At 40.8% G+C, this 25,859-nt stretch overlaps 2 protein-coding genes across 13 annotated transcripts in view; one reads left to right on the forward strand and one right to left on the reverse strand.

The window, feature by feature from the left end:
- The window catches only part of PHKB (phosphorylase kinase regulatory subunit beta), a 218,574-nt gene extending 203,056 nt beyond the window's left edge, over positions 1-15,518 (reverse strand). For 2 of the 4 annotated variants that reach the window (XM_077830733.1, XM_077830732.1), the window contains exon 1: positions 15,393-15,500. In XM_077830733.1, coding sequence (XP_077686859.1) covers positions 15,393-15,459 — 67 coding nt within the window. In that variant the 5' untranslated portion in view covers positions 15,460-15,500. Of the gene's footprint in view, positions 1-12,597; positions 13,148-15,392 lie in introns of those variants that run through there. The other 2 variants (XM_077830734.1, XM_077830736.1) reach the window with 2 other exon arrangements.
- Positions 15,519-15,628: 110 nt separating this feature from the next.
- Positions 15,629-25,859, forward strand: part of ITFG1 (integrin alpha FG-GAP repeat containing 1) — a 218,268-nt gene continuing 208,037 nt past the window's right edge. For 7 of the 9 annotated variants that reach the window (XR_013347660.1, XR_013347662.1, XR_013347658.1 and 4 more), the window contains exons 1-3: positions 15,631-15,877; positions 23,614-23,683; positions 24,736-24,878. Coding sequence is in view for 2 of the 9 variants with exons in the window: in XM_077831061.1 (XP_077687187.1) it covers positions 15,706-15,877; positions 23,614-23,683; positions 24,736-24,878 (385 nt within the window). In the remaining 7 variants the exon portion in view is untranslated. Of the gene's footprint in view, positions 15,878-23,613; positions 23,684-24,735; positions 24,879-25,859 lie in introns of all 9 variants that reach the window. The other 2 variants (XM_077831061.1, XM_077831060.1) reach the window with 2 other exon arrangements.

A 25,859-nucleotide genomic window follows, 5' to 3' on the forward strand; every position in this document is an offset into this window, starting at 1 on the left:
CAGCTTCTGGAGACATGCTATCATGTAATAACCTCCACTTTCATTTAAAAAAGAAAAAGAAAGTTTCCAGCCCTCATGGTTGTGGAAAAATGCTTGAAAATGTGAACCATAAACATTAAAAAACTAGAAAGTAAATAAAAGAGCCAACAAACTTAAAGACGAAAAATCATTTTTAAGCCAATCATGTGATTTGGGGCGGGCCCTGACTCATGATTTATGAACACTCAGGATTGACAATAACCAGCGGTCGGGTGGCTGGTGAACTTTGGGGCAGGTGCAGTGTAGCAGAAAAAAACCTCACGAGTATACAAATTTGGCATTTGCAATCAGGCACTTAAACTCAAAATAGGTAAATACTGCGTAACAGGGTATCACTCTCTGTCTCCAGGCTGGTATAGCAGCTGAGATAATACTAGAAGCAGCAGCTGTAGCAGCAAAAAGTGGAGAGCCTACTGGACATTGCAGGACAGACAAGCCCCCATTTGGTCTGTGTTGTTGTTTAATGATTTCCCACATCTTTTCTCACCGAGCCTGCCTACAGCACTGCAGATGGAAAATCTCTGCAGGACCCAATTGCTGAAGCTTGCTCTTATTCCTGAGCTTGGTTCCTCTGCTCATGAGGCAAGTCACACAGGCTGTGGTGACTGTAGGGCTCTCTAGTGTGTCAGCAGAGTTTTAAAAATCAAAGCGTAGTGTGAAGCAAGATCAAAAAGTGTTTTTGCCTTTTGTGTTTTGCCCCTTTTTAACGTAAAACGCGGCCCCAAACACCACCCTTCTTCCTGCACATATTTTATGTTTGAAATATCAAACATCAGGAACTCACTTCCTTCTTTACTAGAAGATTAAAGGAGGGATCTCACATCTCTCCATCCCCTAAACTGGGGAGGAGAGGGAGTATAGGGAAGGGAGGGAATGTTTACTATTAGACAATCTAATGGTCCCCTCCAAACTGATTTATGGGGAAGAGACATCTATCAAACTACAGCTTTGCATCATCAACAAGTCCTCTGAAGATTTCACCAAGGTTTCACAACAAAGAGAGTGAAGACATTTAGAAAAACAAAGTAAAACAAAATGAACAAGTGTGAAAAGGCTTGCAAGATCTCTTTGTATATCAAAAAGTGCAAACATTTGGTTTGCATGTTTTGTAGTTCACCCTTTGTAACTGCATATGCATTCAATACCTATTTTCTTATGTTATGTTCACTACCCCTTGAAGACTGAACTTTACTGTAAAAGAATACTGAACAACAACGTACATTAGGATCCAACACAAAATCTGGATCTAGTACATGGATGCATTAATCTAAGTTTTCCTCCAAAAAGCTGGGTAGTAATATCTATAGAACTAAATTATTAACTTACATCAGAAATGGACTTCTGCAAGTTAGTAACTACCAGGATTTCAAGTGGCTTAAAACAGACAGGGCATAAAAGCATAGCATGTTATCATTTTGATTTTGGAAATATCCCATGAGAAGACACTCTCAAGATCTTTACCCCAACTTCCATGAAATCCTCAATTATTTTTGATATTACAATATATACTGTACATAGATTAAATATAACCATATTTTGAGTAAATGTTAAGCAATTGACCCCCAGCCCTTTCAAATAATGGCTGCAACTTTTAAGTAAAGATGAACATCTGAAATCCATTATTCCTGAAGTCTGAAGATCACTAAAAATAGTGACAGTTTCCCACAGAAATTGGCTAGAGGTATAAAGCAGCACAGTGCTGGTGAAATGGATTTCCCTAACAATGGTCACTTATTAATATGGAAATACAGTAGCATTCAGAGATGAGAAAATATGGCTGTCAGCTATGATACTTTGATAAAGTACAAACATTTTAAAAAATAAGATTAACATGCAGGTGAAATCCACACATGCAGCAATGACAGATAATGTCAACATGTTTATTGTGCCTTATAAACAATTTTTGATACTGAGAGAAACCACAACTGCGGCCACTGGGAGCTGCGGGTGGCCATGCCTGCGGAAGGTCAATGTAAACAAACTGTCTGGCGGCCCACCAGCGGATTAACCTGACAGGTCATGTGCGGCCCGCAGGCTGCAGGTTGCCCACCAATGTTTTACACTGTACTGTTTAAGGTCAACCAAAATTAAGTAATGATGGTTAGGCCATATCATATCCTTTCCATAATCATCTCCTGGCCCACCATCCTCTTCCTCAGTTTTTTAAGATTACAGAGCAGCACCTGTCAGAATGTATTACCAAAGAGCAAAAAGTTTCTAGCTAGGGTACAGTTTGTTCTTGTAGGAGTAGTCTACTAAGAATTCCATGCCAGCATGTGGTAAACTACAATAAAGTTTGGATTAAATACAGTAACTATGCAGAAGATCATGCAACTGGGCAAGGTGTTTAAAAAAAGCTTTTTGTTGCCCTTTTTAAAAAACAAACAAAACAAAACACGTGGAACACACAAAAACCTAATCTTGTGCAGCTATTTTCAAAACTTTTTATTAATTTTACTGCTAAGTGAAGTATGGAACTAACTACATGGCAGTAGAGAGTGTTTGATACAGACAGATGTTGTACAAACTACTCCACTAAATATTGTCAATGCACCTCAATCCTGCCATACAACTGACAAAACATTTCAGTCTTAAATCACTCCTGAATAAAAAATGCCAACTGTGTAAAGCTGTATTTTGGATTCATACATACTAGCACTAGTAGAGATTAGGATGAAACAAATTAAGTGCTCTCAACTGTGACGAAGACCCATTTGAACCTAGTGTTGATGACAAAGTAGAAAACTAGTTGAATTAGAGTGGATGATCTAATAGCTCCTTTACATATCTAACTTCTATGATTAATAGAATCATAGAATATCAGGGTTGGAAGGGACCTCAGGAGGTCATCTAGTCCAACCCCGTGCTCAAAGCAGGGCCAATCCCCAACTAAATCATCCCAGCCAGGGCTTTGTCAAGCCTGACCTTAAAAACCTCTAAGGAAGGAGATTCCACCATCTCCCTAGGTAACCCATTCCAGTGCTTCACCACCCTCCTAGTGAAAAAGTTGTTCCTAATATCCAACCTAAACCTCCCCCACTGCAACTTGAGACCATTATTCCTTGTTCTGTTGTTCCATGAACCCAGGTCTACACAGGTGAAACATTAACTCCTTGTGCTACTTGTCATTTTTAATCATGACATAACGGAGGAAAACTATGAAAAAAGCCTGTTTTTACAATCAGAAACCTATCCTCATTAATTCAGCTGCAAAACGCATCGATTTATGACTGTACATGAGAATTACTTGGCTCTGCAATAGGACCAAAGTTATGATCTATAAAGCAACTTTGCACTATTATACATGCATTATGTTTTAGAGATAACACATTTTAAAAGTAGTAAAATTAAAGCAGGGAAAAATAAGACACCTTTCTCCCTACGTTCAATTCACATTTATATTTTGTATAGTCTGTATATCAAATATTTAAAAGCTATGAGCAGGGTATTTTTAATATTTTTTCAAGAACTACCATCACTGGTTGCCCAAAGCCTTTAGAAGGGTAAGCAAGATTTTTTTTTTTAAACAAATTGCATTATTTTAAGAATGAACTATTCCCAGGCACAAGGATATGCATTGCCGCCTGTATTTCCAAGAACATTACCACACAAGAGCAGATAATTCAAAGCAAAATGAACAGAGTGTATGAAACCAGAATGAATGCATAACACTCATTAGTTTCTATGGAAACTATGGTTAACTATTCCTTTGAAATCTGTGTTTAAATTCATTGACCAAGTTGTAGTGATGTTTGAGAGGTGTGCAAAATATGTCACTGTACTATCTGAGTTAGAAAAATCACCCGCTTTTTACTCTCAAATTATCCATCCAAACGACATTTGAACAGATGTCTACTGTCAGACGGGAAACAAAGTAGTGTGAAAATAAAAGTCTCAGTTTCAAGCCAAACAGCCTATTTGATGAAACACTTGTCCAATTAAAAACTCAGTGGGCTTTCAACACAATGTTATGGAGCAAAATATAATTTGGTAGTCAATGTATGGCTTTTATATGTTCACAGTTCATGTAGTTTTTCTCTAAAAAAGTGTACTAGAAGTTGTGATCCACTGGACAGAAACACTGGACAGAACAATTAGAAATCTGGATTCTAGTTCTGGCTTTGCTACTGACTTGCTACAAATCCTTGGACAAGATCCTTAACTTGTGTGTGCTTCACTTTTTTCCAATATAGTTCTAAGATCTATAAATAAAAAGCACTATGTAAATGCCAATTACTTTTAGAGACCCACTCCCTTCCTTCCCTCATGTTTCTCCTCTGAGAATATCAGCTCCTTGTAAACTAATTAACGGGCATATTTGAAGAGGCACTGTGAACTTGTCTAAGATCATAATTTATGTCCCTGGCAGTATTTCTAGCAAATGTCTTTCCCCCTTCCCCATCTAGACAGTCTGGGTCTTAAAGAACACAGTCATTATAAACTCACTAGCTGTGCCTCTCTGATGGGCTGATGGTCTTAGTTTACAAGAACACTCCTTACAGCCAGGGGTAATGAACATAAACAATTCATAAAATGTATTGAGAATAGACGTGCTGAACAAATATTTCCCATTAGCCAGAAATGGGAAGAGGAGGCACGGTGGGAGGGGGCACATGGAGTCACGCGCCTCCCCAGAGTTGCTGCTTGGCTTGTACTGAGCATGCTCAGTAACGTCTGCTGAAACCGCTGCCCTCACTCTGTCCCCCCAACTATCAGCAGGTATGGGTCGTCTCTTCACATGGGTGTGACTAGCACAGGTTTCTTTTTGCCTGTTTCTTGGTTACCTTATACACTGAAGTTCCTGCTCTTAAATGGGAGTCTTGTCCTTGGTCCAAAAAGATCCTTTCCCTGTGACAACTTTTTCTTTAACTCACACAGTCTGCCCCAATCAGCTTGGCTGGTCTGCAACCGCCCACCTACCCTCATTTTGCATCTGTCCTCCTCAAAGATTTTTCTATATAAAGTGAAACAAAGTAAAGCTTCACACATGATTTTTTAAATTAGTTTTCGCATTAAAACATTTTTGTTAAAACAAATTAAAAATATAGACACATACATGTTTATAGAAAGAACTGCTTCAGACAGTCGAAGTTATAAAAAATAATATACACAAATTGAGAAAATACTGAGACATGATAGGTATGGGTTATTGTTTGAAGAGAGCACTGAGCTCTAGTCACACCTCTGATACAGATTTTGTCCATGGTCTCTGACAAGTCCTTTAGCATCTCAGCCACACTTTCCTGAACTGTAAAATGTGGATATTTATTTCCCTTACTGAGATATTTTGAGAAATAAATGTTGAGTGCTATGAATGTGCTTAGTATTATTATTACATCGCCTTCATTTCTCTCTTCTTAGTATTATACCCGAAAAGATTTTTGAAATCTAGAACAGGAAGACACTTCTTAGGAACTCAACCAATAAGTTTAGGAAATATATTGTTGATGAAGATTTAAAAACAACACAATACACTTTATTTATAAAACTCTGCAGATAAAAGGAAAAACATAATGGCAAGAACTATGACAATTTTATGAACAAAAGCTGATACAAGAAAAGTTTAAGCATTCAATAATTCTAATTCCATATGTTATTAGAACAAAGGCTAACGACTTCATGGTTTACAGTAACAATGTCTATTTCCTAGGTCACTCTTTTTTTTAATCTTTTTTCATATTTTAGAAATGGTAACCACATCTCCAGCAAGTTATTGTCACTGTCTAACCTCAACCCTGAGCTTTTCCATTATGAGAATGTCTGGCAATGCTTGAAGATTCATAATAAATAATAAAAAATAAGAAGTTCTGTGTCCTAATTTACTCCTCATACTGTAGGAAGGATGGAGTAGTGGCTAGTGAATGGGACTGGGACTTTAATTTCTGGCTCAGCCACAGATTTCTTGTGTGATCTTGGGCAAGTCACTTAATCTTCACTGTGCCTTAGTTCTCTGTACACAAAATGGAGAATACCTAGTTAAATCAAACTAATGTTGTGATGTGATGATAAAAAGCCATTAATGATCGTGGGACATTCAGCCACTATGGTGATGAGAAATACATAAGTATGTAGATCAATGCATTTACAAACATGCCACTCAGTGGGTAATACATAAACTATGTTCTTATACAGAGGGCCAAATTTCAACTTCGAAGTTCTCAAAAGTAAAGTTAAATGTTTGAAGATTTGCCTGCAGCTTCTGTTCTTCCCAAGGGAGAGTAAGGTTTGACAACAGCAGGTGTTTTTAGCAAAACACTTTCAGTATTTCGTTACCAGCATCTGAGACAGGCAATTGACTGAGTGAACATTGCAAGGTCAATTGGCAGGAAAAAATTAGATGCATACCTAATCCAGTTACAAATGTTTTATGCTTACTTTAGCAAACTAAATTTTCAAATGTAAAATCCAGCACTCATGCACATTATGTAGATTTGTGACATGCCCTGTAAGACTAAGTCCAGAATTCAATTAATGAATTATGCTAATTCATATATGTGGTTCTTATCCGTGACAGATTATTTTCTTCATTTTATTTAAGTACAATTTTTCTTTACTAATTTAATAATCTAAGAGGAAAGAGATCAAGGCTTTAGACTGAATGAAAAAATGCTTCTTTTTATAGATTTAAATTAAAATATTCAGTGGGAAAAATAAAATTTCACAGAATACTAATTTCCAACCTTCAATTTATTAGATTCCTTCTTTAATCTCATGGCCCTGTTCCTGCAACTAGATCCATGTGGATGCAAGAGTTTGTCCACATGGGTGAATTGGCAGAAATGGAACCTACATTACAAGGAGATCAGAAAGGCAAGGCCAAACTAAGTTCGGGAATAAAGCTGCCACTGAGAAATAAGACAACGTCATGTCAAAAATAGTTGTAGGGGTGCAAGAAAAATGTAATAATTTGAGACCAAACATGTATTGTAATTTATAGTCACAGTTAATACTATTTAGCACATATATAGGCCTTTTAATGGTCAAAGTACTTGATAAACCTTATCCGTATATATTACCCATATACTCATTAGGGAGTATGTACATGTAACAAGGTGTAAACATAATAACCTCAGTAGACAAAAACAGATGGGGCATAGGAGTAAGGATGCAAACTTAGAAGTAAATAGACTGAGGCAATGTTTTCATACGTTTTGTTGAGTCAATTATTTTTGTAGGTTCTCTCATTTTTACTTTTCCCTCCTCTTCCAGCCTCTCCTAGACCTGTACACATCCCATATCCACCTGCCCTGACTTTATAATGTCAAAAGCAGTCTAATGGATTCAACTTGGTGTTGAAATAGGGGGCATCTGGTAAGGTCTCATCTCTTTTCGGCTCCAAGTGTTTTTGATGTTGATTTAAAAAAATCTGATTCCTTCCAATACTTTCTCTACAACCTGCACTCATTTAGTCACAGCTCCCTTCCGACACTCATTCTCTACCCTCATTCCTGCAATTTAGTTCTGTACTATAAAATCATTCCTACCCATTAACTAGCCCTCTCTCATGTTTTCCTAATTTAATCTGCCATTATCTGTGCCACCCCTTTTCTAATTTGTCCCATGACAGTGTAACCTTCTATCCCCACACCTCCATCCAAAAGTCAAACTCTTATCCTCAATTAATGTTCACTGAATCAAAAACTATGAGATTAAAGAGGACTTTAATCCATTTTTCAGTGATGAATGGGTACTTATGTTAACTCCATACTCATCCCCCCAAAAAATTCAATGAGCATACGTATCTGTATTATACATGCTATATAGGTATTATTAATAAATGAAAAGAACAAAAGCATATTGCAATAATTAGGACTGGGAAGATAAAAATTATAACCCTTTCAACTCAGATATATAATTCGAACCAATCATTCAAATGAAACATTTTATATGAAAGTACATGAGGGGTTTATTAATTTAAGCACCCTCTGTTTTAGTCTGAATCACCAACTGATCAAAGATCATCACTCTGGATTTAGGTTACTGGCTAAATGCTGTGAACTTTACTGAACTACAAACATGGCAATTATTCATATTCTTTGAATAGCAGAGGCATTGGCAGCTCCTTGACATGTTTTGCTGGTAAGATGCACTTTCAAATAATCTAAAATAGTCATGGTTGACCAGCATTGTACCCTGTAAAAGATAACAGCTATCTTGTTCACCATATCCTCTTACATAAGGCTTAAGGCAAGACATTTTGACAGGTCTTTTAAATCTTGTCCTTGTGGTTTCCACTACATCTAATACAGGGACCAAACTACTTCAGTTGGAATCAGTCATATCACTATCAGCTTTTCTTTCCACTTTAAGGTTAGATGGATTATTGCTTTTAACAATAACCTTGGCTCCTGCGTTAGTGTACATCAAGAATGCTTCCAACAATCCGGCAACTCTTCCAAAGTTACTCTGCTGAAAATCTTCCTCTTCAAGACAGACTTTTGTCAGGAGTAAGGACCTGCAGCTAGCCTGCTTACCTGCTAGCCTAAAACCCAGGCAGTCTAAGGAGTGCAGCTGGGCCCAACTGAGACGCCAAATTGTCCAAATGACTGAGGGGATCAGCAGACCCTTATGACTAGCAATCTGGAGCTGGCTGCTCAAAGCATTTGCCCATGCCTGCAATAACTCCCGTGCCAGGTTTTTTCCCAGCCTTTCCTCAGCCCAGGTCATGCAACTCTGACCCACAGCTCCAGTTCCTGACTTGACTTTGGCTCTGACCCTTGGCTCTGGCATCTGGCTTCTGACTCCAGTTTACTCCTGAGAGAATTCTGCACCAAAAAATTAAAAATTCTGCACACAATATTTTAAAATTCTGAAAATGTGTGTCAATAAATAAATGTGGAGGCTCCAGCATAACAGTGAGGAGCACAGACCACTGACTGCATGGAGGTGGGAGATCAACGTGCACCCTGCAGCCCCCAAGGTACGGACTCGGCGGTGAAGCTGCACCCAATCCTGACACAGTGCAAGGGCTGAGCATGCCCAGGAAACACCCCAGTACCCTGCCTCTCTGCACCAGGTGCACCAGGTGTGGGCAGGCAGGCTCAGCCCAGCAGGATCCAAATGTGGAGGGGTTTAGTGTGGGAGGATCCAGATGTGGAGTGAGAGGGCAATCTGGGTGTGGATGGCTCAGTGGGACAGATTTGGATGCACAGGGGATCATTGGGGGGGTGGGATCCAAGGGCAATGGGACTCTGCAGGTGAGTCCGGATGAAGGTGGTTAGGGCTCAGTGAGAGGAGATTGGGTACATGGGGGATGGGACTCAGGAGGGGGAGTTCGTGTGTGTGGGACTCATCAGGGAAATCTGGGTGCTGGAGGAGTGGGGCTTGGTGGGGTGGGGGTCTGGGTGCAGCTAGTTGGGGCTCAGTAGAGTGAGGTCCAGGGGTGGGGCTCATCAGGGTGGTCCAGGTGTATAGGGGTGGGGCTTGTTCGGGTGGGGGTTCAAGTGCAGGGGGCTCAGTTGGTGGGGCCTAGGTGCAAGGGTGGGGATCCAGATGCAGGGGTGTGTGGCTTGGCAGGGGGTGGTCTGGGTGCAGGGGGATGGAGCTAGGCAGGGAAGGTCCAGGTGCACGGCTTAGAGGGGGTTGGTCTGGGTGAAGGAGCTCAGGGGAGGTCCAGATGCAGGAGGGAAGGGAGAGGGGCTCAGTGGGGAGGGTTGGGGGGAGATTGGTGGGGGCAGTCTGAATGCAGGGGAGGGTCCGGGTAGGGGAGGTCTGGGTGCAGGGTTGCTCCGGATGCAGGGGGTGAGGCTCAGTGGAGTGGGAGTTTGGGTGCGCGCGGTTGAGGCTTGGTGGTAGGATATGGGTATGGGGGAGTCCGGTACGATCTGACCTGGCCAGGGCATCCACAGCCCCACAGTGATTTGCTTCTCCGCCAGCTGTTCCAGGCGCTCAAAACAAAGCGCCTGCGGTGCTAGGGAGGGACATGTGACCTCTCGTGGCTTCTCTTTGCTTCCCCGTCAGAAAGTCATTTTTCCACAGGGAAGCAAATAAATCTGCAACGGACATGAATTCTGTATACGCAGTGGCACAGAATTCCCCCAGGAGTACCACTTATGACCAGCAGCTCCAATTCTTGGCTGCCTGACTCCACCTTCAACCATTAGGCACGACCACCCACATCCCAGTCAAGTGACACCTTTCCACCTTAAGTGACATGATACAAATACCCTCTTCTATTTCTAAAGCCCAATCAAGTCCCTCCTCCCAAAAAATCAAAAGCTGACCATAAGCAGAGTTTTGTCCCCAAAAACGCAGAAATGCGAGGGACCCAATGGAATCTGCTACAAACTTCAGGACTGCTACTGAGTTTAGGTGGAAGGCACTCGGATATTACAATGACGGGAGGCAACATAAAGCCCTAAAATAGATAGATATAACGTCTTAGAATGCTTTACTTGTCCTGATAGCTGAAGCTTGAGAGCAAAGTTTTAGGAGAAGCAGCCCACTTTTAGCAGTAATTTTAAATACATGTTTCATCTATAAAGGTAATACTGGGACAGTACTATAAAGAATTCTTGTCTGTAAAGCTATTTGTGTTAGCTTTTCACCATTCCCAAAATAAATATTTCAGTAATGAGAAGCAGTAAATTACCATGCAAAACTGCAAACAAACTTCAACTACTAACCTGGGAGAACATAAACTGCAATTACAAACTCAGGAGAACTCATAATTATCTTTTACCAGGAAAAAAAACTGAGTTATTTAAATTCTTTTCACAGTTTAGTTAGAGGAACCAATTAAAAAAAAAACTACTAACTTTTTTAAAGGGACCAAACTTTTAAATAGCCTTTTGTAATAAAGAATTTTGTATGTGCATATGCATATAATGTCTTTGTAATTCCATGGTAAGGAGGAAAACATGCAATGTATTTTACCAGTCTATTCCTTAAAGTATGCCATTTAAAACTAAGCATCATCTAAGTTAAAATAAGAGAAACAAAATTGTCCTTGGAAGCGATTAAGGTTTTTGGAGTTTGCAAGGCTTACAATATACAATGTTGTTCAAATTGTACTATTTCCAGAAATTAAGCTAACTTCTGCCAATGACCCCTTGTTTCATTGGTGTAAAACCCTTTTAAAACCTCTATTACTCTCCTTTACAAGACAGAGAAACCAACTCCAAACATACTTCTTCTGACACATCTTATTAAGTCTCTTCATCTTCTGAAATAAAAGAAACAGTTTATGTAATTCACTGTACTCGGACTTTACCACTGGATTTCAGAACTTGCTGTAACTAACGATACGTAACACAGTAGACGCTCGAAACAATAAACTCAGGAGTTTATTCTCAAAACCCATTAACATAAATATAGGCATTTGTCAAACAAGTCTTGAAATTGCTACAAACCAAACAGGAAACTATCTTTGGATACTCAAATGTCAGTATTTTGTGCTGCCATTGCTCAACCCTGAGACTTCAGGACAACATCAGCTTTTAACTGGTACAAATCTGTTCAGTTACCAGTAGGAAATGTTGAGTAGTTACACAAATTAAGAAAGTAGAAAAACACTGGGCTTGTCTTCGCTACCGGAGTAAGTTGACCTAAGTTACACTACTTCAGCTATATAGCGAATAACATAGCTGGAGTTGACATAGCTAAGGTTGATTTACCGTGGTGTCTTCACTGCGCTGTGTCAAAGGGAAATGCTCTCCATCTGACTTGCCTTACTCTTCTCAGGGAGCTTGAGTACCTGAGTCGACCTGAGAGCACTCTGCTGTCGATTCAGTGGGTCTTCATTAGACCCGCTAAATTGACATCTGCATCGATCTCCCTGGTAGTGAAGACAAACCCAGATTATCAGCAGAGGCAAGAACCCAAGTAGCTCCTTTAACACAGAAGGGATGGAGAAAGAAAAGTACAACAGAAGCTTATGGGGCTCTTCTGTTGAGATCCTTGCAGTGGACAGCTGAAAGCCTTTCAGATGCAATCCGACTGAGAGTCACCACTGAAAATTTGTGCTACTAGTACAATATCTAGTAGATTAAGCTAAACTGGAAAAAGTCACTCTTATATACTCATGTGGAGTGGTATATGAACAGATACTGTGCTTTACATTCACACTGTATCTTAATCCAAATTTATTTTCAAGCGTAGACAAGCCTTAAGACTGTAGCCAGCTACATGAGACATGCTTAAAAAAAGAAGCTATTTGTGGTTTAACACTAAAAAAAAAAGAAGCTAAACAATGCTCTAACAGCACCTTTAACTTAACTGTCATTACAAAGGAAAGTTCATAACCAAGACTGTCACCGTAAAAGAACTGATAAATAATACACAACAAAAATACACACAAAAAACCCAACATAATTAAGGATTTTTTTTTCCTTCTGAAAATAAGAGATTCGAAATTTGGAAGGCTTTCCCCACAAGAAGCTCAATCCTTGGACATAAATTTTTCTTAAAAAATTATAAATAAAAGAACTGCCAGTACAAATTAAATACAAAATACATATGGCATTTTTATGTTAACATTGCAAGAAAGCAGCAACAAGCAATCACACTTTTCAAAGTGGAAGACACAAAAACATAAAAAAGGAAAGACCACACACTTACCAAACCTTGAGAAAGTATGTGCAGAGCTCGCTTTGTCATCGTCCGAATTGGCCATTTCAAACTGATGCAGCTAATCACAAACGTCTCAGGCTAAACTACAGCAATTTTCAAAACTGTCCAGTGAGGGTTAGAAGCAATCAGCATTAAATTAGTGAAAGCAGTGTTAGCAGAGTTATTAACATGATGCACTGGACAATCAAGGGGATAATTAAGGTTAATTATTATTTATGTTTTCCCTCTTATACCCTAAAACTTGGTTTTCTTGTGCCTTAGTTTTAATAAACAACATCTAACCAAGTAACAGGACCTAGATATGCATAATCTTCCCATACTGAATATTATATAAAAATAATATTACTTTATTTTGAAGTAAAATTCCTGGTTACTTTATAACAATGCTTTGAATATTTACCCTTTCTATGACCTGATCTTGCACCGCTGAAGTCAATAGGAGTTTTGCCACTGATATCAATATGTGCAGAATAAAGCCCATACATATTCTACTCCAAGTTTAAATAAATCCTTGATCCATAGGCAGCACTGAATTAACACCTTGGGGAGGCTAGTCCCCGCCCCGCCCCACTCCCCTGCCTGAGCCCCCTCATGGCCACCAGCCCCACAACACCCGCTCAGTGCTGGGCAGTGCAAGCACTGGCTCCAGCTGCCTGGAGCCCTGGGCTGCCACCCAGCCCCAGGGGAAAAGTCACAGAACACCAGTAGGAAACAGGAGAGGGTCCGGGGGCAGAGCATGGGCAGCGCAACACAGGGCTGTTTGGGGAGGCTCAGCCTCCCCTTGCCTGATACCCGCCACCCACGCCTTGATCCAAAAGAAAAGCATTTCTTCTTCCATTAATAGTAAAGATGCAATATTTTGTACTAAAACAAAACAAGTGATACACATTTAAACAGCTATTGCAACCCAGTAATTTTTAGGCTACAAATAATCTACAGGTTGGTTTCCTTCTGCAGTACTATACCATGATTACAATGCTGAGAATAGTAATTATTTGAATTGGTGTCTCTTCTGTTTTGGTGGGTAAACACACAAAAACAAGCTGTAGTTTTCATAACTGATGTTGAAAACTAGGCCCTGATCCTGCAGACGAAGCTGTGCAGGCAACCCTCTTACACATGTGTGGAATCCTGCTAGGGTCAGTGAAGCTATGTACCAGTCAGATTGCAGGACTGGCCTACTACTGTATTATCTGCAGTACATTCCTACTAATACAACTGTAATCAATCAGTTATTTAATTCATTGGTACTTATAAGTTTTTCCTGGCAAAAATTCACTTTCATACTTTTAAAGTGTAACTGGAGTATGTACAGGTGTCTGCAAGACTGGGGCCTAAATGATATTTCGTTTTCTAGAAGATACTGTAAAATGTGAGTCTCACCCTTCGACTCTAAACTTGAGTCACACTTACTAAATTTTGCACTGAACATTCCATTTAAATACATACTTTGTGTAAACTATTTGTAATTTCCTTTTAAATAAGCAAAAGTAGTTACATTTATTTCACAGTCAAGTATATAGTTAAATATGCATTTTCCTTTTAGATAGGAACATTGACTGTAAAATTATGCTCGATTAAAAATGGTCTTGCATGTTTTGTAAGTTTAATTAAGTAGTACTGTGTGGTCAGCATTAAAAGTTGAATTATTTTAATAACTATCTGAATGATTCTACAAAAACAGAGCTACAAACAAGCTTTGACAAAACCTAACTTTGTGGGTCACGTTGCGGTGATAGCTACCCTTTAAGGAAAGCAATTTTTAGAGTGCAACAAGTCACTACAAACTATTTTGTTTTTATGGCACTGGTTATTGTACCACCGTGGGCTGCATCCAATACCACCTGTATGGCCCTGAGGATGTCACATGGGCAGCAGCTCTGTGCTGATTGGGACGCAAGTGGCCCATGGGCCACAGGTTGAGAACTACTGGTTTATGGCAATAAATTGTTGAAAAATCCTTGGCTTACCTATCTCAGGGGAGTGGAATGCAAGTCTAATCTGTGGTTCTCAGCAAAATTAGACAAAGCTCATGATTTTGATGTAAGGATATATTAGTGGTTTCAGAATACATTACTGTTCAACAGCTTGTCAAACACAATGATGTGTGAAGCAAACCAGTTTTGCTTACAACATGTGCTAAGCTGAACTTTACTGAAATTTAAATGTCCCATTAAACTCATGAATTTAAAATGTCTCAGCAAAGTTATGCATCAGCAGAGTAGCAGATTTTTTAAATGACCTTCAGATTAATCCAAAAGATTTTATTTCCAAACTAATTGGATCGGTTGCGTTTTTTGTTTTTACAAGGTGTGAGGATGAAAAAGCAAACAAAAGGGTTAAGACTTTGGCTCTAGAAAGGGATCTAAATTTGAGCTACATCTCTGTCAGTTATTGCGATAGCAAGGACACATCCAGCTTAATGGGGAAGTGCACCACAGGGCTGGAGAATGCGAGTTACCATAGCCCTGACAAGCCTCAGATTTTCGCTCAGACTTGGTCAGCGTTAGGTAAGAAGGTGAGGAGAAAACCGTGCAGCAGCAGTAGCAGCACTTGTGTCTTCAGCTCCGCCGCGGCAGCTGCCCTTTGAGTGAGCTGCGAAGCTGCCGCAGGGCCAAGCAAGCCAGAATAGTGACAGCCGCAGCTGAGGCGGGGGGACGAGAGTAGGGCTCGCCGGAGAGGGGTTAGAGGAACAGGGAACAAGGCGAGCGCCGTTCTCTCAGCGCGGGCAAAAGCAAACAGACCCCCGCAGCCCCCTCCCTGTCCAGGAGAAGGGGTCAGACCTGAGCGCTTGGACCGGGCTCGCAGCTCCAACATCCTCCAGCTCACGTCTGCCAGATGCAACGCCATCGCGCGGACGCACCACCACCACTACTACTCCCCTCCCCGCGCGCCTTTTCCACCGGAAGAGGCCGAGGCGACAGCACGGCTCTGGCCGCCGTTGTTACCCTGGCCGGCCGTAAACACGCCCACGACACTGTCGCAAATGCGGCGTCTAGTCAGTCCCGGAAGCGAAGAGGGGATTGTGACGGCCCCTCCCCCGTTGCCGTAAGTGATGTTGGCGGCGGCCTGCGAGTGGGTTGGAGGTGCTGGAGGATGGGGCGCTGCTACCTGTTTGGTCTGTCCTTGCTCCTGGGGCTGCTGAGGGCTGGCCGGGGGCTGCAGAACGTCACCGCCCAGCTCTTCGGGGCCGAGGCCTTCGGGACCCTGGTGGCCTTCGGGGACTTTAACTCGGATAAGCAGACGGACCTGTTCGTGCTGAGGGGCGGTGAGTGCTGGTGGGGCTGGGCTCCGGGGGACTGGAGAGTGGGTGGGGGGAGGTGGGCGCCCCGACCGCTAGGGGCAATGGGGTAGGGTGGGGTGAGGCTGCCCCCTTAGCAGCAGAGATGGGGCCAGTCCACTGGTTACTGAAACGGCGTGAATGTCATGGATCGTCTCTTCTCTTTTCATACCGCACCTCTCTCTGTGGTCTCTGAGCCCCTCAGCTGGGGAATGGTGCACCCCTCATGGGCAGGCCCATCAATAATGCTTATATAACGTAATAAGGGGGTAAGTACTGGGTGTAACTCTTAAATATTAATGGTCTTGATTCTAACCCAAGTTAATTCCTAATTTTATCTGCGATCATAAAACAGGGTGTGAGTGTTAACAAGTCCTTTGGCCAAGGGCTTCTCATCTCTGTGAAACAATATTCAGAGTAACAGCCGTGTTAGTCTGTATTCGCAAAAAGAAAAGGAGTACTTGTGGCATCTTAGAGACTAATAACTTGGTTAGTCTCTAAGGTGTCACAAGTACTCCTTTTCTTTTTGTGAAACAATATTGACATTTTTGTCAGTCTGGTCAGAGGGAGACTTTTGGACAATATTGTATTATCAGTGGTTTCTGTTCTAAGGCATGTCATTTAATAGTTGTAGTCTTATCCTACAATCAGCATTATACTGAAGGTGCATGTAACAAAAATTAAAGTAATGTTATGTCGTCAAGGGGAATTTGTTCAAGTGGTAGAATGCTTGCTTAGCATGCAACAGGCAGCAGGATTGATGCCCATGTTCTGTGGGCAAATAGAGTGCCCATCTATAAAAAGGGAAATAAGGACAAAATGGGGAATTACAGACTAGTCAATTTAACTTCAGTACCCAAAAAGATAGTGGAGCAAATATTTAAGCAATCAGTTTGCCAACACCTAGAAGATAAAAAGGTGATAAGTAACTGTCAGTATGCATTTGTCAAGAACAAATCAAGTCAAGCGAATCTAATAGCTTTCTTTGACAGGGTAACAAGCCTAATGGGTGGGGGGAAGCTGTAGATATGGTATATCTTGACTTTAGTAAGGCTTTTGATATTGTTTCTGATCACATGACCTTATGAGAAACAAACTAGGGTAATACAGTCAAGATAGAGCTACAGTGGGTGCATAATTGATTGGAAGACTGTTCAGAGAGTAGTTATCAGTAGTTCACAATCAAGCTGGAAGGGCATATTGAGTGGGGGTCCTGCAGGGATGAGTTCTGGGTCTGGTTCTGTTTAATATCTTCATCAGTGATTTAGATAATGACCTAGAGAGCATACTTACAAAGTTTGCGGATGCTACCAAGATGAGAGGAGTTGCAAGTGCTTTGGAGGATAGGATTAAAATTCAAAATGATCTGGCCAAACTGGAGAGATGGTCTGAAGTAACGAGGATGAAATTCAATCAGGACAAATGCAAAGTTCTCCACTTAGGATGGAACAATCAGTTGCACACATATAAAATGGAAAATGACTACCTAGAAGGAAGTACTGCGGAAAGGGATCTGGGGGGTTATAGTGTATCACAAGCTAAATATGAGTCAACAGTGTAACACTGTTGCAAAAAAAGCAAATATCATTCTGGTATGTATTAGCAGGAGTGCTGTAAGCAAGACACGAGAAGTAATTCTTCCATTCTACTCCATGCTGATTAGGCCTCAGCTGGAGTATGGTGTCCAGTTCTGGGTGCCACATTTTGGGAAAGAGATCGAGAAATTGGAGAAGGTCCAGAGAAGAGCAGCGAAAATGATGAGAGGTCTAGAAAACATGACCTGTGAGGGAAGATTGAAAAAAAAAATGTTAGTTTAGTCTGGAGAAGAGAAGGCTGAGGGGGGACATATCAGTTTTCAAGTACATAAAAGGTTGTTACAAGGAGTAGGGAGAAAAATTGTTCTCTTTAACCTGTAAGGATAGGACAAGAAGCAATAGGCTTAAATTGCAGCAAGGGCTGTTTAGGTTAGACAGCAGGAAAAACTTCCTAACTGTCAGGGAGATTAAGCACTGGAATAAATTGCCTAGGGAGGTTGTGGAATCTTCATCATTGGAGATTTTTAAGAGCAGGTTAGACAAGCACCTGTCAGGGATGGTCTATATCAGGGGGCTGGACTAGATGACCTCTCAAGGTCTCTTCCAGTTCTACTATTCTGTGACTTTCCTAAGGTGTAGGAGAAATCTCAAGCGGTGATCATTTTTGTCTTGCTCCTCTGAGGCTTGAAACCATTTACAGCACCTTTTTTGAAAGAACTCTTTAAACACACATGCTTAAGAATTTTAAAATCTTATTAAATACTGTAAGATCATTTAAATTTATTTTTAAATAAACTTAGTGATTTTGAAATGAACTAAATATCTAACTGTGAAGACAGAAAATATACAACATGGGTTGTGGCAAGGCAAGCTTGCTTATTGGTCTTGCTAATATATTACCCTATTGTGGGAAGAAGCATCTCTGAGGCTCATAGAGTAAATCACTTTTCATTCAGCTTTGACCTTTTGAGGTTGCCTTGGGATTCTAGTCTAAACAAACTCTTGGTGTCAAATTGTATAATAACTTATGATGGGAAAGTCCACCTGTTGGGGTTAAATTTCATTTAGGCCACACAACAGCTGCCAAATTGTAACAATGTCCAATCACTACTGCATATTTAGATCAGAATCAAACTACTGATGTTGAGATGAAAGACTTGTTTTCATGCTAAAAAAGGACATTTGGAAATCATGGATACATACAAATGGCAAAATACATAGTTTTCTAATCAAATTTCAGTGTCTTTTGCAGATGCCAACTGCCATGTTAAAAATGGAAGTTTTTGTCCTTCACAGCTATAAGATATTTACACTGCAAATGACTTGAGTCATGTTCTGCTCATTCAACTTTTCAGAAAATTGTTCCCAAATGTACAATGGCAGCAGCAAAGGTGTGAATTAATTTCAAAGTTTAGTTGGATTGTTTAAATACTAGCAGTCCTAAACATGGCTGTATGGAAGTACTCAGCTGGAATATGCAGTGAACAAATTTTATTTTAGAGTTAAAAGGAATACTGATAATTGTGTGATTATATTAGAAGATATTTGATGTTTGGCTCATTATTTTTCAGATATATGTATGTAAACATTAAGGTTTTGCATAAGATGACTAACTTATGGTTGCTTCTGCACAGCAGAATTGCATATACATGTTCCTCTTTTCTGGTTAGGCATTATCTGAAAAAGTCCATCTAAAATAAGTAAATATTGCTATTTCCAATTGGATTATTTGAATTCTCTGAACTTAAAATTTCATTGACACAAGGTTTGCAAAATACTAAAATAACACAGCTTTTTTCACTAATAGTTACCTGAAGACCAGTACAAAGAGGGGGTTGGTGGTCTGGCTGCTATGCATTGGAAGTACTGTAACATTAGAGCTCCAGGAGCCGTGCCAGCTCTAATCATTCTCAGGGTACTTTCAGCGGCCAAGTGTTGCTTCTAGAATGCTGTCTTTGGACGCTAATTGAGGGTCCATTTTCTAGACTAGTTTCAAACTAGAGTGACTGCATGATACCTTGATTCCCGCTCCCCTAGATATATGAAAGGAGAAAGAAATTTCTCTTACACCAGAGCTAAACATAAAAGCTGGCGATACCTGTAGCCTACTGTTTTGGTTTGGTTTTTTCAACTCCAGCCTTCAAGTTATATCATCAGAATAGAGAATAAGTCTAGCTGCTCCTATTGCATCAAGAATATTTAGATCCCAAAGTATGCGGGTGCAACAGCACTGCAAAAACCCAAATTTGGCACTTGTATCTAGCCAATTTTCAGACCCAACATCTCTAATTCTACTGCAGAAATAGAGAAGAAATCTAGCTGCTTCCAGTATGTCAAATAAATCCAGACCTTGGTGCAGCAGTACCACAAAAACCCAGAACAGGCACCTGGATCCTTCTGAATCTAGGCAATTTTTGTCCCTGTAGTTTCACTGACTAAATAGAAAACCCAGGATAGCTGCTCAGATTCTGCTGCAAAAACCTGGATCAAGCATCTGGATGTGACTGAAGCAAGAATGTGCGGTTTTTTTGAGTTAAGTTCACTTCAATTTGAAATGCAGCTCATAGTGCCCTGGTGAAAAAATATTCCCCTTCTACCTCTTTTGAAGCAAAAGGAAATGCAGGGCTGGCCTTACCTTGAGGAGAACTGAGGCACCCGCCTCAGGTACCAGACTGTGGGGGGGGGGGGGGAGCACCACTAGGACTCAGTGTAGAAAATTGTGTCTGCTGCTGGTGCATATGTATTCTCTCTGCTCTAGATGCACAGAGATGGTGGAGTGCTGTGCTGGAGGAAGGAGGGCCCAAGAGACGTAACAGGCAGGCAGGAGAAAAGGTGAGAGAGAATAACAGAAAGCAGAAGGAGCTGCAGGCAGAGAGAGGAAGAGGAACCTCTTATGTACCTCTCTAGCACCCCGAGGAGCCTGGACTGATTAACACCAGCTTCTCAGGGAGCTTCCTGTTTCCTGCTGCTTTCCTGAACCCACTTTGAGGGGAACAGGCAGTCAACTGAAGTAGTAGGAGCCAGTTAGGTCCTTAAGGACGCTGATATCTTCCCTCACTCAGACCCTGCTACCAACCTGCTTATTTGTCCCCTTCAGTTGGCTGTTGAGAGCCACTGTAGCTGGCACAGAACAGCAGTCATGACTGAAAGAAGAAAACGCCCCTCTGGGGCAGCATTCAGGAGAAAAAAAGAAAGCAAAGGAAGCTTTTCTATCTAAGCAGGAAGGAGCTCTCCTGAGATACATATACAAATGTTCACGGTGAGCCTTCCGGCCTCAGTGAGGGTGTGAGTGGTGAGGAGATGCCTGATCTTCCAGTTAGTCAGAGTGCAGGTGAATGGCAGCTACTGCCGCATCCATATCTCCATCTCAAATGGATGTAACCATGCACATTCCTGAAGAAAAGTGTAGATCAGAGAAGAGTGTGGTGGAGGCGCAAGAAACAACTTCTGCTGAGTTTAGTTCCTTAAGTCTAGATGATCCAGGACTGTGGACACTCTTGAGCAGCAGCCTGAGGGACTTCCCTGTACTGCATGGGCCACAGCAAGTGAAAAACTTCATGTTCCCCAAAGACGACGAAAATAGAAGTTTCTATCCAACACATTACTGGTGTGAAATCACCAATGGTGACAAAGTGGAGAGGCCATGGCTTATGTGTGCAAAAACCCAGAATGCCTCATACTGTTTTTGTTGCAAACTCTTCCAGTCTAATGTTCCAGCCACATTGGGTTCTACAGGAAAAAAGGACTGGAAGAAACTGGCTAGAAATCTGGCATGCCATGAAAAGGCAGCAAATCACCAGAGAGCATTCCATAGGTGGAAAGAGCTTGAGATGAGACTAAGGTTAAAGGCCACCCTAGATGACCAGCATCAAGAAAAGATTGCATCAGAGTCTCTTTACTGGCAAAATGTTCTGAAAAGGCTCATTGCCATTCTGAGAGTAAAACTTAGCACTGCGTGGCACTTTAGATCAGCTGTATGTGCCAAACAATGGAAACTTCCTTAAAATTGTGGAGCTGATGGCTGAGTTTGATGCTGTACTCCAGGAGCATCTGAGGAGAGTCACCACCCAAGAAATGTACACTCAGCACTACCTTGGAAAAAAAAATTCAAAATGAGATCACACAGTTACTGGCAACAAAAGTCAAACAGAAGATTGTGGCAGATCTGAAGTCAGCAAGATATTAGTCTGTTGTTCTGGACTGCACACCTGACATCAGCCATACGGAACAAATTACTTTAATGGTGCGTTTTGTAACAACAACAGAACCCAGTGAAAATGTCCCTGCAACGGTGACTGTCAGAGAGCATTTTCTAGAATTTATTGACATTGATGATACTACAGGAGCTAGTGTGGCAAATGTGCTTCTTAGAAAGCTGGAAGATACAGGAATTGTGATAGCTGACATGAGAGGTCAGGGCTACACTAATAGTACCAACATGAGAGAAAGAAGAGAGGAGTGCAAACACAGGTCCAAGAGTTATACCCTCGAGCTTTTTTTGTCCCATGCAGTTCTCATTCATTGAACTTGGTGGTCAGTGATGCAGCATAAGTTTCTAGTGAGGCTTCTGAATTTGTTAATGTGATTCAAAGCATCTGTGTATTTTTCTCTGCATCAATTCATCGATGGCAAATTTTGAAGCAGCATCTGGGAACATCCTCTCTTGACACTGAAATCACTGAGTGCCACGTGATGTGAAAGTCGAGTGGAGGTGATAAAGCCTATCAAACGCCAAATTGGGAAGATAGATAATGCCATAGTTGCCATTATGGAGGATAATGCTATGACAGGAACTGTTTGTGGGAGAACAGTGGCAGAGGGAAATGGAATCACCAGAAACATACATAACTTCAAATTTCCATGTGGCTTAGTGTTGTGGCATGAAATACTGTTTGAAATAAATGTTGTAAGCAAGAGACTCCAAGGGATTGGTCCTGCTTTGAGCAGGAGGTTGGACTAGATGACTTCCTGAGATCCTATGATTCTAGCTGTTGACCTTGATATATCTGGAGCAATGGAACAACTGGACAAAGCAAGATGAGGGATTTCAAAACATTCTTAAGAATGCACAGAAGCTGGCAGAGGAACTTTATACTGAAGCTATTTTCCCACCCATTCAAGAATACAAGAGTCACCGAAGAAGAAGACATTTTGATTACGAGGCACGGGATAATCCTATAAGATCCAAACAACAATTCAAAGTTGAATTCTTTAACCGAGTGCTAGATTGTGCAATAGAGTCAGTTGAAGTGTTTCATGCAGCTCAGGAAACACAGCAGTATATTTGGGATGGTGTATGATATTCCAAAACTCCTCACTATTCCTGAAGAATGCAGTGCAGGGCACTAGAGACAGTGTTGACACATGATGACATGCACAATATTGATGCGAGTGATTTAGGTGATGAACTGAAAGCCCTTTCAAGATACATTTCAGCAGGATCAACTCCAAAGGCTGTTCTGGAATATATGTGCACAAATAAGATGACCACCCTCTTTCCAAATGCTTTTGTTGCTCTGTGCATACTTCTAACACTTTCTGTAACAGTTGCCAGTGGAGAACGCAGCTTCTCCAAGCTGAAATTAATAAAAACACATCTACGCTCTACAATGACACAGGAGAGGCTGGTCGGCCTTGCAACCATCTCAATAGAGCATGAGCTGATCCAGACTGTGGACCTTTAGGAAACAGTTCAAATCTTTGCAACCAAGAAGGCACGGAAAGCACCACTTTGATTATTCAAACAGATAAAAATGCCAGTGTTTACCATGCAGACAAGAAAAGTTATGTTTGCTGTTCAGGCATTTGAAAGTTAAGTGTTACTTAAAATTTTTGAACAGGGCATTTTAAGTTGTTCTCCTTTATTGGGTAGGTAGCAGAGCAGTACCATGAGAGTTGTAGAACAGGAAGAAGAATTGAGACCTTTCAAAGTTTTGGCCCAAGCGAGGAGGCATGGGGGCGTCATTTCAGCTCCCCTCCTCAGGTGCCAAAATGTTGTGGGCCGGCGCTGAAGAAATGAGACTTGGTCACCTTTGAATATTTTTTCTTCATTAGCTGGGAGGAGCAATTATATTTGGAGTGCAAATCATCTCAACCATACCTTGTTAAATATTGTGTTCATTCTCATAAAACCAGTATCTAATAGGGTTTATTCGTTCATTTAATGCTATATATTTGCTTCCTTTTTAGGTAATGAATTACTTATCTTTCTGGCAGACCAAAAGGAGCCCTATTTTAAACCCAAAGTCAAGTTGTCAATGTAAGTATTGATACATAATATCTTGATGATGATGTGATGGAAGCATTCATTTTGGTTAAGACTGACTGAATTGGAAGCAAGATTCGGTGGGAGCATGATTAAGATTCTTTCTGTGTTGTTTTTTTGTCTATTTAAGTGTATGATTCAGTTTGTTTGCTAGAATTCAAGCTTAAACTTGAAAGATGAGTTTGCTTAATAATGTCAGGAAAGGCCATTTGGTATTTTCTGTACTTGCCTAAATTTTATGCATCCTCTGAGAGAAGTTGGGGAAATAAGAACTTCGTAATCTATAGGGTTTATGTTTAGTTAGATACATTCCCCTCTCAGCTTCACTTATTTAATAGAGAATATGGGCCTGATTTCCAGTTCCTATGCAAATGCCCATCTACTGTGTGCACAGAAAACTGAATATCCTTATTTACATCTTTCATATGTGCATGTATGTGCATAACTGTATATGAGTTTGAACAAACTGAGTACTCATGCACAGAATAGGCACACATTTGCACATGCCAACACATGAGTACAGGTGCACTGACATTCAAGCTTCTCATTTAGAAACAAAGCCCAGATACTCAAGGAACAATGTGTGTGTGGACCAAAAGAACGACAGCAGAAAACAAAAGATAGTATGTGAGAAGGAATAAGACACAACAAAGGAGAAAAGATGGGGCTTTCTGAAGCCCCAATCTACAGCTTCAGTCCCAACTGCTTAGACATCATGTTTTATGATCTAGCTACTGGGATCAAACTAGAAGGTTTCCTTGTGTCTACACTAGAGCTTTTAGGGGCTCGCAGTGATAAGTTGCTATACTGTGGGACTAGTAAAGTTTTGCAAGTACTGGGGAGTGTGAGAAGAGTGTATTGGATAGGGTTGGAGAACGTCTGCCAAGACTTAGGGCTAAAACTTTCATTCTACAAAATTTCATGTAATATACCCATTGCAAAAAGAAAAGAAATTATTAGTCTATGGATGTTCAGTATTTTAGGGGACAACAGATTTTAATTTCACATCCATTTGCACATTTAAATGTTTAATTTTATAATTGTAGAAATCAGGATGTCATAACCAGTGTGGTTCCTGGAGATTATGATGGTGATTCACAAATGGATGTCCTCCTGACAACACAACCACAAAATCATGTCACCGATGAACTATCAGTTATTATTTTCTGGGGACGCAATCAAACATTAGGTAAGTTGGTGCTATTGTTAACTTAATTATTTTTTTATTATTTATAACTTACTAGACAACATAACCATTATTTGTTTATAACAGAAATACTGATTAAACATCTATAGCAGATCTGCAGTTTCACATCTGCATAAAATTTTGTAGTAGAACTACAGTGGGTAGGAGGGTAAAAAAATCAGTCTCTTTATTGTGGAGTAGCAATAGCCAACTCACAGTTCAAGTTGGAGCTATTTTCTTAATATAAACCTTATTTTCTCTACCCCCCCCCCCATCCCTTCTTGCTGCTTCTACCTCCTCCCCACTCCCCCACATCATCAAGAATAATTATTTTTATCCTAGGCTAAAGTTTATCTCGGGAAGATGCGTAAGAAATAGGATACAGTGTTATGAAAATTTATCTCTCCTTCATTTGTCAACATTATGCTAACATTTTTGGGCTCATGACATTTAATAAAATGGTTTGGTTTAGAAATTCCAAGTTATTCAATTTTTGTTGACCTTGCTGAGAAGCAGCTTTTACGGGAAAGGTTTGGGGAGGGATGGGAAGGCTACAGAGTCTTTAAGTGCCTTAAAAGCAATATTTAAACAATCAATATTAAAATATTCGTGAAGTATAAATCGAGCTACTACTGACTTCAAGTAGTGTTGCTGCCGGGCTGAGTTACAAGTGGGGGGAATGGATTGTGAAGTAGCAGACTGTGGAAATGGGTTGGAGCATGTCCAGGAAAGGACATGAGATGACCAGAGGATTTGGGAGGAATATGAAGGGTTGACATGGAGTGAGGTACAAACAGGAAGATGCAGGCCTCCTTGCCAGTTGGCTGAGAGGGGATTCAGGGGACCTTGAAAGCTTGGAGAATGAGAGGCATAGAATGGTGTTAATGGAGAGGTTATATACCTACAGGAGATAGAAGGTGTAGAAGATGGAAGGGCAGGGTACTAGTGCACGCCCAGGAAGTGGGGGACAGAAGATGGGTCCAA

This window comes from Eretmochelys imbricata, chromosome 12 (genome assembly GCF_965152235.1).
Source record: "Eretmochelys imbricata isolate rEreImb1 chromosome 12, rEreImb1.hap1, whole genome shotgun sequence".
NCBI classification, from domain to species: Eukaryota; Metazoa; Chordata; order Testudines; family Cheloniidae; genus Eretmochelys; species Eretmochelys imbricata.